Source organism: Mesocricetus auratus, unplaced genomic scaffold (genome assembly GCF_017639785.1).
Source record: "Mesocricetus auratus isolate SY011 unplaced genomic scaffold, BCM_Maur_2.0 Super-Scaffold_100018, whole genome shotgun sequence".
Lineage (NCBI taxonomy): Eukaryota > Metazoa > Chordata > Mammalia > Rodentia > Cricetidae > Mesocricetus > Mesocricetus auratus.
In genome coordinates this window covers 50700503-50715250 of record NW_024429199.1, presented here as the reverse complement: position 1 = coordinate 50715250, position 14748 = coordinate 50700503, and the positions used below count along the sequence as shown (strand labels likewise).

The window sequence follows — 14748 nt, the reverse complement described above, 5'->3', positions numbered from 1 at the left end:
TGCTGGGAACCAAATCCTGGTCCTCTGAAAGAACAACACAGGCTCTTAACCACCAAGCAATTTCCCCAAGCCCAATAAAATCTTTTAAAAAATGACAAGTGAGTGTTGATAATGAGGCTCAGTGATACTCAAATGCCCATTTTTTTACTTTAATTTTAAATAGCTTGCTTCACACGTCAATCCCAGTTCCCTCTCCCTCCCCTCTTCCTGCACCTCCTCACCATCCCCCCCAGCCTCTCACCCTACCCCACTTCCTTCCACACAGGAGATATCCAGAGTCTGTCATTTAGCTCAGGGCAGGGTCCAGGCACTCCCCTAAGAGTCCAGGTTGAGAGAGCATCCCTCTTTGTGTTATGGACACACAAAGTCCATTTGTATGCCAGGGATAAATACTGATCTACTACTGCCCAGGGCCCCATAGGTTGCCTAGGCATCCTCACTGACTCTCACACTCAGGGGGTCTGGATCAGTCCCATGCTGACCTCCCAGCTGTCGGTCTGGGGTCCAAGAGCTCCCCCTTGTTCAGATCAGCTGTCTCTGTTGGTTTCACCAGCCCATTCTTTGCCTATTTGCTCATCGCTCCTCTCTCTCTCTCACTGGGTTCCATGGGTTCAGTTCAGCGTTTAGCTGTGGGTGTCTGCCTCTGCTTCCATCAGTCACTGGATGAAGGTTCTAGGATGATATATAAGGTAGTCGTCAAGTTCATTGTCAGGAATGGGCATTTAAGGTAATCTCTCCCCTATTGCTTAGCTTGCCAGTTGGTGTCATCTTTGTAGATCACTAGAGGTCTCACTGGTGCCAGATCTCTCTTCAAACCTATGACTCCCTCTATTATGGTATTTCTCATCCTATTCTTCCCCTATTCTATCCCCCACTCAACCATTTTAACACAGGGGAAGACTTAGTGGACCTATAGTCTTCCCCTATATTCTAAAGTCTATATCAATTGCCATCTTGTATTCTCTATTAACTAAGATTATTTATATATATAAAATCACTTTATGCTATAAAAAGACTTCTTGTCTTTGATGTCTTCTCAGATAAAGTCATATATCATATCACTTCCAAATTCTTCTGCTTATCTAGCAAATGCTATTGGGCAATCCAGATGCAGAAAATGATTTAATGGTTTCCAAACATATCATGCTGGCTCATGTTTCCTTTAGCTCTGAAATAGTCATTTCAAACTATTTCTTTGTATGTTTATAGTAAAAATCATTTTCCCCACTATCAGATAACATTTGGAATTTTAACAGGGATAAGAGTATTCGTCTGTTGGATTTCGGTTATTTTTTTTTAAGTCTGCATGCCTAGGCAATGGAATACAAATCTCACAGAGAGGCAGACACTTCTGTCTCTTATTCACAGATGTAACCCAGGACATTGTCATTAAGTAGTAGGTGCAGTGGGCTTCTATTGGAAGGGGTGAATGAAATCACTGTAATTTGTCTTCTGGACATGTTACATCCATGTTCCTCTGGTGACCATGATTTGTTGTTCACAACACAGAAACTCAACCTCAAGATAGAGGGTGTAGCTCAGTCAATGGAGTATTTGCCTAGCAGGTGGGGAGCCATTGGTTTGATCCCTACCATACAAAGCAGACTTCTAGGCCACACCTCTCACCCTCACAGGAGGGAGAGAGGTAGCAAAAGGAAGACAGGGAGTTCAATGTCATCCTTGGCTACAGAGTAAGTTGGAAGCCAACTTGGGAAGCCCTGTCTCTAAACAAAATATCTCAGAAACTTTAACTGAACTTTAAGAACATAATCTGTAGGCTTCTTAAAAGCCTCATTAACTAAACAAATGTTCATACTTAAGTCTCATAAACAGGGTGCAGTGAATTTAGAAATGACTTTAGAATAAGGAATTTTAAATGTCTGATGAATATTTAATTCATATTAAAACAGCAAAAAGGAAAATTTCTCTGTAAAACAAACATGACAAATTATAAACAGATTTGTGGCAATAAAAATGTAATATGATATGACAGATAGATTTTTTTTAGATTGCATGATCTTATTGCAAAATTATTCAGGCAAAATAATGTCTCTAATTCTACTCCCACACATGATGATTTAGGATCTTCTCATCAAGATTTGAATAAACTTCATTTAACACTAAAAATGACATTCTCAAAAAACTACAGTCATATCTCCTCAGCCTCAAAATTCTAAGCCATATGTATTACTTCTTAGCCATCTAGATTGGAGACATCCTTTAAGATGTTCCTCGGGGGGGACTCGCTGGGGGACGGTTTCCGTAAACGGTGTGGCGATGTGTGGGGACTGTGTGAAGAAGGAGTACCCCAATCGGGGGAACACCTGTCTGGAGAATGGATCATTCTTACTGAATTTCACAGGCTGTGCTGTGTGCAATAAGCTAGATTTTATGCTGATCACAAACAGATCCCTGAAAGAGGAAGATGGAGAAGAGATAGTTACCTATGATCATCTGTGCAAGAATTGTCATCATGTAATAGCCAGACATGAGTATACATTCAGTATCATGGATGAATTTCAGGAGTACACCATGCTGTGTCTATTGTGTGGCAAAGCTGAAGACACTATCAGTATTCTTCCTGATGACCCCCCGACAGATGACTCTGCTATTCTAAGCTTCCTGCTGTTCTGTTGTAGATTTGTTGGCTTGGTTTACAATATAGCAAGCCTAATGGTTTGTCTAATAATGGAAGTTCTTTGTATTTTTCTTTCTGTTTAAACTTACCCACTTGGAAGAAAAGGCAATTTGGGGAATTGTTGTTTCCTAGAGTTGAGGTCCTCTTCTAAGGTCCCCTGGATACATTAGAGCAGCCAGAGTGAAGCATCTTAGCTAGCAGTTATTTAGCTAGGAAACACTAGAACCTATGCACTTTCTGCACTCACAAACTTGGTTTCCGATCAAAGGAATCCAGGAGTAAATGATGGAGTGGGGCAGGAATTCTACATGGTGAACTTAGAGCATTTTGTGCTAAAAACAAAAACCAAACAAACAAAACCCAAAACCACAGTGATTAAGGGATGGCCAGACAAGAACTCCCAGTGAACACAGCAGTAATAATTTGAAAATAAATAAGTTGGTATTGGGTTATAGCCCAGAGTATATATTAAATACCCATGGGTCCATGCTCATAGCAATGGTTGGGTAGATGATGGATAAATAAATAAGGGAGGAAGAAAAAAAGGAAGGAAGGGGCATGGATTTCCGATGGTCCTACTTTGTCAGTGTGGGCTGTGTGCATAGTGACTTCTTTCCAAAGAAGGCGCACACCTTTAATCCCAACACTTGCGAGGCAGAGGCAGATGGATCTCCATGAGTTCAAGGCAAGCCTGGTCTATACAGCTAGTTCTAGGATAGCCAGGGCTACATAAAGAAACCCTGTCTCAAAAAAACAAACAAGAAACAACAACAACAACAAAAATAGAGTAGCATAGAAAGAGGGCAAGGAGTGACTTTAAGGAAACAAACCCTAACAAACACTGGCTCGGCCAGATGATCAAGTTAATACTGCCACAGGTAAGCCATCTTGATGTCAGGCACCCTTGAGATGATAAGTGTAAAGATCTCTCTGGTTTTCTTCCCAGAGAGTCATAATCTACATAATCATAAGAACAACACACAAGTTCAATTCTACAGACTGATAGTATCTTTTGAAACTACCAAGACCTTCAAAACCAAGGAGAATCTGAGGAACTAGGAGGCATGGTAACCGAATATAATGTGACCTAAGTGGAAACCTACCCCAGAGGAAAGACACATAGGAGAAACCAGAGACATGGGAGTAAAGGATGTAATGTAAGTTTATAGGATCGATTCATTTACTCCAGAGGGATCATAGAATATGTTTGTGCATAATTGAAAGAGCACTGACTTGGTGGTCATAACACTGGCATTTAGGCCACACTGTCCTTTGAAAGCAGATAGCCACTAGACAGAGCAGTACTTGGTACTTCAGTGTCCTGTTTCTGTAAAACTGGGCTAACAGAATGTGATACTGTACCTTTTGCAGTGTTTCTAGGAGACCCAAATGAATTAATGAGTGTAAAATACTTCAGATAGCCTATAAAGTTCTAGAAACAATGATGTACCTTCAGTTTTTAGTCTTAACACCCAGACTTAAAGAGAATAGGCATTAGGAATGAAATGGTTGGGTCTGGAAAGATGGTTCACTGATTAAAAGCCCAGGCTGCTCTTCCGAAGGACCTGGGTTCAATTCCCACATGGCAGCTCACAACTGTCTGTAACTCCAGTTCCAGGGGATCTGGTGTCCTCACACAGGCATACATGTAAGCAAAACCCTAATGTATGAAAATAAATAGATATATAAATCTTAAAAAAAAAAAAAAAAGATGTTCCTCGGGGGCCATTTTGTTTTTATTATTGTTGTTGTTATTGTTTGTTGCATTTCTTGCTTAGCACTGTGTTTGAAATGGACAAATGTTTAATAAATTAATGAGTAATAAATGATGCAATAATAAATTAAGTAACCCATAGGCAAAGATTGCTGATGGTTTCTGAACAATTAGATCGGGAACTCTTGAGAAATTCCACAACATATGATGAGACTAACACCAGCTGACTCTACTTATCAATCTTAATATCCCAAAGAACAGGGCAATTAGGCATCATCCTGGTGTGATGCAAATGAAATTATACACAATTCATGTGAATGTTCTACAAAAGCTTATACTGAGTACACTAATTTCTCTAGGTTTATGGACAACAAACCAAAGCAAGAAAACAGAGAAACAGAGGCGTCCAGTGTCATCAGTATGATCCAAGATGTAGAGAAACACATTATAAACAGAAAGTCATTTTAACAAATAGTTTGTAAGGGAAGGGAAATGTTCTACAGATCTTTTAGATGTGGAAGAAAAACATTGTAATAATAATAGATAGAAACATGAGATAACAGTAGGGAATCACTTCTTTTTTTTTTATGTTGGGGGTTGTAATATAATTATAGGATTTCTCCCTTAAAGCCTTCCTATATAACCCCCATTGTCTCCTTGTCTCTTTCAAATGCATGGCCTCTTTTCATTAACTGTTGTCACACGCAAATATGTAAATACATATATCTTCCTAAATACCTGCTCAGTCTGTATACTTGCAGGTGTGTTTTCAGGGCTGACCATCAGGTATTGAATAACCAGATGAGGTAGCATTACCTGTAGAAAACTAACTCTCCAGTTGTCAGCATTTCTTAGTTTCTTGTAGCCCTTTGTGCAGGGTTGCAGTTTTGTGGGTGTTTCCCGGTCCACTTTGGCAATGTCTATTTGGTCTATCTTTGTTCAGTTTGTGCTTAGGCATTCACGCTGGTGAGACTCTGTGGGTGTAGTTACTAGGAGACATATTCTCACAGCAAACTCCCTATGGCTCCCAGAATTTTTCCACCCCCTCTTATGCAGCGTTCTCCGAGCCCTAGGCGTGGGAGTGTTTTTGCAGATGTATCCACCGGTATGAGGCTCCACGACTCTGCATTTTCACTGGCTGTGGTTTTCTGTAAAGATCTCCATCTGTCGCACTGAGAAGTTTTCTTGGTGAGCAGTGAAGACTACACTTTTCTGTGGAGGCAAGGACAAATGTCTAGAATGTACTTAGAGATTATGCTGGTGTAGTAAAGTGGTGGCTGTAGGTTATCCTCCAAGACCCCATGACTTCACTAGCCCTGAGTGGGGGGCCCTAAGTCCAATTTAGAGAGCTGTAGATTACCACCAACATACGCATGCCACTACTACACACTTGAGATCATTATGCCATGGTGGCTGATGTGGTGCCTCTTATGTATCACAGCTGGGTAGGATTTCGGAAGCTTGCACAACACCTTCTGGTACTATGAAAGCTAGTCTTCATGGGTAGGTACTCAAGTCAGCTCTAGCTCAGAGGCCGCTGGGCCCTGCGTATGAAGTGTCTGGTTTCTTCAGCAATAGGGGCTTACCTTCCACCTCGTGTCTCAACCAAGGGCAATAGAGATAGGGCTCTATGTTTCAGGAGCCTCTTGGGAAATGCTGGCAGCCACTAAAAAGAAGTCTTCTCTGCTTGGTATTGGCTTGTTGTTGTTATCGTTGGATGGTCTTTGGCTTTTGGAAAAAGTACTGTCAGCCTAGAGAAGAAATTTTCTTCAAAACTATGTATGTATATTTATACACACAATCATGTGTATTATAGGCAACTGAAGAAAATTTGAATGAAGAGAGGGCTTGATCTGCTATGTATTAGTAGTTATTGGAGTCGTTTAGCTGGTACTTTAGATGATTGATAATATACATAATTCAGTAAATATAAAGTTCCAGGACTCTACCTAGCACAACATAATTAATAAATGTTAGCAAATCTAATTTCAAAGGAAGAATTGAACACTATGTGGGTGGCACACACACACACATATATATCATATGTATATCTATGATACATTGTGCATATGTATAGATACATACCTTGGCATACATATATCTAGGTACCTTGTGTGTACGTTTAGATAACACACTTTAATTTTAAAAGTTTACATTTTTCTACTGGTGCTTACAGAATAGCCCACATATCAAATTAATTCGCCCACCAGCAGTATAAACTGAATAAAAGAAAATGTACACTGGAGTTGACACAGAGCTCGAAGAAGGGGAACAGAAGAGATTTATTCCCTGCCCCATAAGCACACTCCCTCCTTCTTCATGGAGTCCAGTGGCACTGAGACCAGGTTGAAAGCAGGAGCCCTAATGAGCTAATGAGAAACAGGTTAAGCTGCCAGTGAAATTCTGAAAAGGAAAAGCCTACACAAAGGAAGAACTAAATCTGCGTCTTTTCTTGCTTTCTACCACTGCCTTTTAAATGGCTGCATATATAATGCAACCAACCCAGAATGAAAGCAACAGTGATATGGTTACCCAGGCACATAACAGGAACTTGGAAGGACCTCAGACTGCTGCCCAGGAAAACCCCAGAAAGGCCACACCTCAACACTGTACCGATTACTACGGCATCTACCCTAGCTCTTAACCAGCCTTAAACTAGTCACCCACCTGCCACCTATGAACTGTCTAGCAAAACAAAACTCAAAACCTATGGGAAAGAAATAAAACACAGAGGAGTCTGTATAGTTTGCCAATCATCATGCCCACAATAGGATAGAACAATGCTAGACACTGGAAAATCTGATCCATAAATGAAGAAAACAGGCCATCAACCAAAGAACCCTCTAAATGGTCTAGATGTTTTTATTAGTGGACAGGACTTTAGCTCAGCTTTTACAAACATCTTAAAGGATTTATAGGAAAGGGTATCAGAATTGGAAATCTTGGCAGAGACATAGAAGTGTCGAGAATTTTTGCTTAACTTTTAAAAGGAGACCTTGACTGACACATACATCAAGTAAAAAATACAGGAAGGACATAATGTTTGCAAGCCTATGCTGCAGCAATGCATTACTACTTAGGGCTGCAGATGGAAGTTTTGCTGCTAATACTCTTTTTAACAATCTCTACTTTCTACACTTCATGATCTTCAGGTCAAGCCTATGGACAGAGGCAGACAGAAAATAGCTACTGGACTCCCAATCAGGCAGGTGGCTCCCATGCTTCCATAAGTGAATGGAATTAAATATTAACTACAGTTCTATCAAATTATAACAATAGATCTTTGTCTCCTTAGTTCCTTTATATTTAGCCAAAGCTACTACATCCATCTTCCCAGTGTTCTTTTTAATAATGGGAGAATCTGTGTGATATAAATGCCATGCTCCTTTTATGAAATAACTCCCACAGATAAGATTTCAAGATTTCCATATCTTCAGTATCATAAAAGGTTTTCCAGACAATTAATTCCTAGACAATTGGGCAAAAAGCCCAAGCTTCATTACAAAAAAAAATGGCACCAGCTCATATCTAGGGGACCCTGAACATATGGGGGTACCAGGTGATCTACCTACTTTGCAATTATCCAAGAGTGCATGACTAAAAGGTAATTGACAGGCCCCTGGGTGCTAGAAGTTGGGTTAGTTCAGTTGCAGCTTTAGAATATGACTGATGCTGAACTCTGATAACAGAATTGTTAAAAGAAGTAATTCACTACAGACTAATGACTTTCAAATCATTATATACCGTAATCCAATTATATCATCCTGTAGAACTTCTAAGATTGTCTTGTAATACACTAAAAATTTTTAATGAATTTTATGCAGATATCATATAAAGTTCATGCTTTTTATTTGAAAAATAACATAATAGTTCAGAAGAAAATATCCAAGATCTGTCTTGACTTGCCCCTGTGTGATGGTAAGGCATGGGGAATTCTGATTTAGATGCTTAATAACAGTAAAAGCAGCTGATGGATATTTGAGAGGTAGGAAACCAGATAATTTAAGCTGAATCCAAAGAAAACCAAGTGTCCTCCTCTTTTCAATTAATCACTGAATGACATATTTAGTTTTAGTTCCCCTTTTGCCCGGCCACGTCATTGAAAAGTTAAGGTTCCTGGAAACTAAACCAAAATTCCCAAATGGGTTACTATGGTGAAAAGAAATGTGTCTGATCATTTCCCAAAAGCCAATAAAAAATATCATGTGTGAATATCCTGAGTGATTATAGAATTTATTCAATGATATTTTCTCTAACTTACCACTTGAAAGAATAAAACTTTCAATTACAGAGCATATCCCATCCTAAAAATCTAATTTCAGTGTTCAAGTTCACAGAGAGGAAACCTTAGAGCCTTGGAATGAATGTTGGTGAAATCTGGGGAAAATCCACTGAAACTTGAGATGACATCACAGCACAGGAACTCACCTAGTGTGAAGCCTACAAAGACATTAAGAATCTATCAAAATTCATTTCGCCTGTGTGCAGGTGCCCCCAGAGGCCAGGAGTAGGCATCACATCTCCCAGAGAGCTTGCAGCATTTGTGAGCTGTCCAGTGTAGGTACTGGGAACTGAACTCTAGTCCTCTGCAGGAGCAGCAAGTGCTGTTAACTACTGAGTCATCTCTCCAGTCCCAGTGTTAGGCTTTCCTACTAGTTAAAGAGAATATAATGGTGGAAACCAGGCCCCCTGAACCAGTGTCAGCTTGGAGCACTGGGCAGTCTATGGGGTCTCTGACAGTGGAGCCAGGATGTATCCCTAGTGCATGAACAGATTTTAGGAGCCCATTTCCCATGGAGGGATACTCTCTTAGCCTAGACTCACAGGGGAAGCCCTAGGCCCTGCCCCAAATGAGTTGACGGATTTTTGATGATCTCTCATAGAAGGCCTCACCCTCCTTGGGGAATGGATGGGGGATGGAATGGGGGAGTCAGTGGGGAGCATGGGAGAATGGGAGGGAAAGGGAACTGGGATTGATATGTAAAATAAGATTGTTTCTAATTTAAATAAAATTGATTTTTTAAAAAAGAAGTTAATAGTGGTTCTCAGAAACATGGAGGAAAGCTGGAGAAATGCTGGTCAGAGGATGAGTAATCACAGGTAGGAGCAATGGATTTCAGAAGATTCACATCCAGAGATGCCACTGTAAGGAATAATGTTGTGTTCTTGAAAAAGAGATGAGGGAGTGTCATATGTGTGACTGTGAGAAGTAATGCATTTATTTAGCTAAATTTATCACTCAACGGTGTATCTACATTTTAAAATAGTGTGTTGTACATTATAAAAATACATGTCATCTGCCAGTTTCAAATAAATTTAAGCAGAACAAAAAAGGTAAAAAAGAAAAAATTATAAGCTGAGGTTGGGCTAGATGGCTCAGTGGGTACAGGCTCTTCCCTTCACGCCTGCCAACCTGAATTCTCTCCCCAGTACCCAAATGGTAGAAGAGAACTGAATTCTGAGGACTGTCCTTTGACCTCTGCATACTTGGAATGGCACACGTGTGCTCACATGCACGCATGTGCACACACACACACACACACACTATCTATACTGTTCATATTTAAATGTTTTATCAACTTTAAAAATCATGTATTAAAAACTTAAGAGTGAAAAGATGTACTTAATGTTAACTCCAACATAATTTATTGAAACGTAATTTATTGCCTCATTTGCACAATGCCAAGTAAATTATTTAACTTCTAAAGATTGATCAGGATATGACATTTACATTGCTGATATTTAGAATAGGACTCCATCCCTCCACCCCTAATTGGCACGGGTCTCACTGGAGAGCTATTAGCTGAATTGCTTGCTAATCAAAGGAAGACTTGGAAGAGCATTTCCCCTGATCTTCCAGGAAGGTTACTGGCCCTGCAGCACAAACTTCCTGATGGCCATGAAATCAGTCTAGAAGTTGCAAACAGTCTAGGAGTTGCAAGTAGTCTCTTGAGCTATTCAAGAAAGAGTAGGCTTTCACTCTTTGTCAAGACTACTGCTGCTGGAAATTCATTATGTCTGTTGCCTAAGTGACTATTCTTGGCCAGCTCCTCTGTCTGCCCTCCTGACTTCCAGACCTGTCTGCAGTCAGGCTGACAGTATTTTTAAATATATGGACACAAAATTTATCAGGTAATGTCAAGATAGCAACAATTAAGTGAATCGGTTTCAGAAAGAGTTTGAGAAAGGGCTGTGTTCCAGAAACAACACCAAAAATTTATGATATATAAGAAAAGCAAAATTGTTTTGCTGTTGTTCCAAATTTCAATGTATAAGTCTAGTATTTCTGTGTTATTTTTTCCCTTAAGTTCTAGTGGTAGAATTTTGTGACTTTTTTATTAATTCTTTGAGAATTTCATACATTGGAACATATTCCCCCAACTCCTCCCCTTACCACCCTCCACCCAACTTTGAGATTACTTTTGTCTTCTTTTTTTTTTTTTTTCCTGTCAAGTCCAATTGTGTTGGTGTATGGTCAAACTCCCAGGGCCTCACATCTTTAAAGGAAACTAACTCCCTTTCTCCCATCAGCTCTCAAATGCCAACTGCTTCTTACTTAGCTAGTGGTGGGATATCATGTCCTTTCCTTTCTATGCTGTGTTTTCTATCTGACTGGAGCCTGTGCAGGTCTTACTCACATGTCTTCACAATCACCGTGAGTTGAGATGTGCATTCGTTTTGTTGTTTCTGAAAAACACTTTCTGGGATACTATCAACCACCTCTGGCTCTTATAGTCCAGTCGTTCAGCCTCCTCTTCCCCCAAAGACCCCTGAACCTTGAGACAAGAGGTGTGGTACAAACGTCCCACTTAAAATGAGCACTCTGCAGTGTTGTTCTCTACATGTGGGCCAGTTAGAGGTCTCTGTGTTAACTGAAGGGAGAGGCTTTTCTGATGAGGGTTCAGAGATGCTAATATAACAACAACTCGCCGAGAGTCATTTTAATACTATGTCTATTTAGTGGAATAATAATATTTATTTCTCCCTTCGAGTCTATAACCTATCTAGCCATAGGATCCTGGCCCATTTATTAGTGCCAGGCATGGTTTTGATCTCACAAAGCAGGTCTTTGTTCCAGAAACTAGTTGGTTACTTACACGACATTTCGTTCCACTTTTGTTCCAGTAATGCTATCAGGTCAGTGTCGCTGTTACACCTTGCAGAGTCTACAACTGGGTAAGATTGAGGCTCACTTTTCTCCTCTGGCCATAGGCTAAGTGTCTTCCAGCATCATGAATGCTAGCCGGTAGGGAATGAAGCCTCCAGGTGAGTACCAGGTTAGTGTTACCAGATTAGTGAGTACCAGGCTTGTAAGTACCAGGTTAGTGTTAACAGGTCTCTGAGTGCCAGGTTAGTCTCCACTTTCTATGACTCAAGTATGTGATATCTTTAGCCATAGGGCCTTTCTGTGAAGTTCTAAAGTAATGGTACTAGCCTTTATGGTTGGGGGAATCTGTATAATCTCACTGACCAAAAACTCAAAATGAGGTACTCCATTCCTGATGCTTGGGTTTTTATTTGCTAGAGATGTTAGTACTTTTAAAGTGTATGGCACAACATTTTATCTTTTCAGAGTAAGAAAGAATTCACTGAATTACAACTGAGAATAACAACAACAACAACAGCAACAATAATAATAATAAATGGCCACTAAAACCTACATCACAGAATGAGGAAAAATTCATTTATAAGAAAGATAACACTCTTTTGTGTGGCATTTGTAACTGGCTACATGCAGTATAACAACAACAACAATAATAATAAATGGCCACTAAAACCTACATCACAGAGCCGGGCGGTGGTGGCGCACGCCTTTAATCCCAGCACTTGGGAGGCAGAGGCAGGCGGATCTCTGTGAGTTCGAGGCCGGGCTAGACCGATAGCCTCCAAAACAATACAGAGAAACCCTGTCTCGTAAAAACCAAAAAAAAAAAAAAACTACATCACAGAATGAGGAAAAATTCATTTATAAGAAAGATAATGCTCTTTTGTGTGGCATTTGTAACATGCTACATGCAGTATATTGAGGGGAAGGCAGATATCATTTAGAATGTATCTTTCATTCTACATGCAGTATACAGGTTGAAATAAAATGAGATTTGTCTGTTCCAAGCTGGACAAAGAATGTAGTAGAATTAAAGAAATATCTCTGTAAAGTAGTAAGGCAAGATTATTGAGCATTTCCTTTTAAGCCTGTGTTGTTTACAAAGAAGATCAATCCCCTGTGGTGGAATACCTTGCTCTGCCTTAATGGGGGGTGGCGGGGCTGGGTCCTGTCTCAACTTGGCATGCTAGACTTTGTTGACTCCCCAAAGGAGGTCTTACCCCCCTCTGAGGAGTAGATGGGAATGGGAAGGAGGGAGGCTGGGGTGGGAAAAGATGAGGAATGGGTAACTGGGGTTGGTATGTAAAAGGAAAAAAAATTAAATAAAAATAAAATAAAATAAAAGACCAAATTGGGTAAAGGAGGGAACATACAGTTGAGAAACTATGAGTCTCCTTTGCACTAAGTTGTTTGAAAGATTAGGTCAAGGAAGTAATGAGTTATAGGTCAAGCATGCAGAAGCATTTTGACTATAGAGTCATTTGTCCCTGGAAATATTTGAAGAATATTTAAACTTTTGTGGCAGTTTCCTGTATCTTCTCAAAGTTGGAACTTGAAGAGTAACAACTGGTAAAAGATAAAAATCATATTCTAAAGTATGATTGTTCCCACATGCAATAATGTAAATTTAACTATTATTCTGACTGTAGAGTATTGGTTGTACACTGTAGACATGAGGAAAATAGATCTCAGAGTGATTGACAGGTAGGCTTGGTGGCAGAGCTGGAACACAAAGACTCAGAACAACAGTTTGTATCTTCAGTTTCCTGCATTACACATCATAGTGTAACTTCCTGTATAGCAGGGGAAATAATGAAAACAATTCAATTTCAATTGAATTTACTTTTGTTTCATGACTGAATTGAGTACCTACTACGATAGATACTATATTGTGTGCACTGGAATATAATAATAAAAGTCTCTTTTCAGACCTTAAAGATCTTTCTAGGAAAAGAAGATTTTTGGTAAAAATATACATGTAAGAATAGATAGCTAGATGGTATAAGACAGACAGATGATAGATGGAATTATTTATGAAGTATTATTAATACACATTAAACAGATCTACGTTTATAAACTTTACAAATTGTGAAAACTCACAAACTATGGGGCTGTTAGGTGGAAAAATTAAAATGCATTTCCTAAATTTAGCTAATGACAATAATAACAGCATCAACAATACCTAATAAATGCTAACTGTGAACCAAACATTCTTCTAATTGCCCTCATTCATTAACTCATTGGATGATCACAACTCTCAGTGATGGCATCCAACCTACTTTATAAGGAAATAAAATGACTAAGGTCACACCACTGATAAAACCGAATCAGGATTCAAGACCAAACAGAAAATGACGTCATAACCAAGCATGCTTATAAAACATTAGTCCTGGCCAGGCATTGGTGGCACATGCCTTTAATCCCAGCATTCGGGAGGTAGAGGCAGGTGGACTAGCCTGGTCTACAAAAGCTACTTCCAAAACAGCCTCCAAAGCCACAGAGAAACACTGCATCCCCCCCCCAAAAGTCCCAAATATCCATGAACTTCAAGTTTTAATAGTTTTCCTTCTCTTACTAAACAAGCAATGAAGGTAGGCAGCTGTGCTTTTGCATGTTAAAAAAAAAAAGATTGAATATGTTCTAAGTCCCTACCTGCATCTAAAACACTCTCCACTCTTCATTATTTTTCTTTAGGTAATTATATTTACCAACTGAGATTCCAAACTCCAACCTATGATTTCGACCAAATGAACCCCAATCAATGCTTAGGTCAATTAACCTAAGAAGAAAGAAAAATCGAGAATTTTTTGAGACATGCGCATACTCAATACAGGATAATGTCAATGGTGCTTAATTAGACACATTATATCAATGTGGTCCTGGGAGCAACAGAGGATGCCTCAGTTTCTTTGTGCCTGAGAGCTAATATTCTGCTGGAAATCTGTTCAGAGCTTCCTACTGATGTTTTACTTCATCACACACTCTGAAACCATAGCCTCTGATCTTTGCATTTGGAAACAGGTCAATTAACACAAACCTATAATTAGTACAATCAAATATGAGTCACATCTTTCTTAAGGAAATATTTTATACTTAGCTTCGTCCCTTCAGTGAATCTACAGAATTTCAAAAAATACATATTATCATGCAGACATAGAACAACTTCACAGGAGTCCCCACCTCCATTTTCCAAAAGAACAATAGAAAGAGAACACTATCTCATTTAAGAGATTATTAATTCAATCTTCCTATCTATTTATAGATTGGGGAAAGATTGGGGAAATACACGGT

At 39.4% G+C, this 14748-nt stretch overlaps 1 protein-coding gene across 1 annotated transcript; it reads left to right on the top strand.

The window, feature by feature from the left end:
• The first annotated feature begins 2244 nt into the window (after positions 1-2244).
• Positions 2245-2689, top strand: LOC121132809 (protein Churchill-like). The gene is given in 2 exon segments (XM_040728160.1): positions 2245-2589; positions 2591-2689. Coding segments are annotated over 2 exon segments (339 nt in total). The 5' UTR covers positions 2245-2277; the 3' UTR covers positions 2618-2689.
• Positions 2690-14748: the final 12059 nt, after the last annotated feature.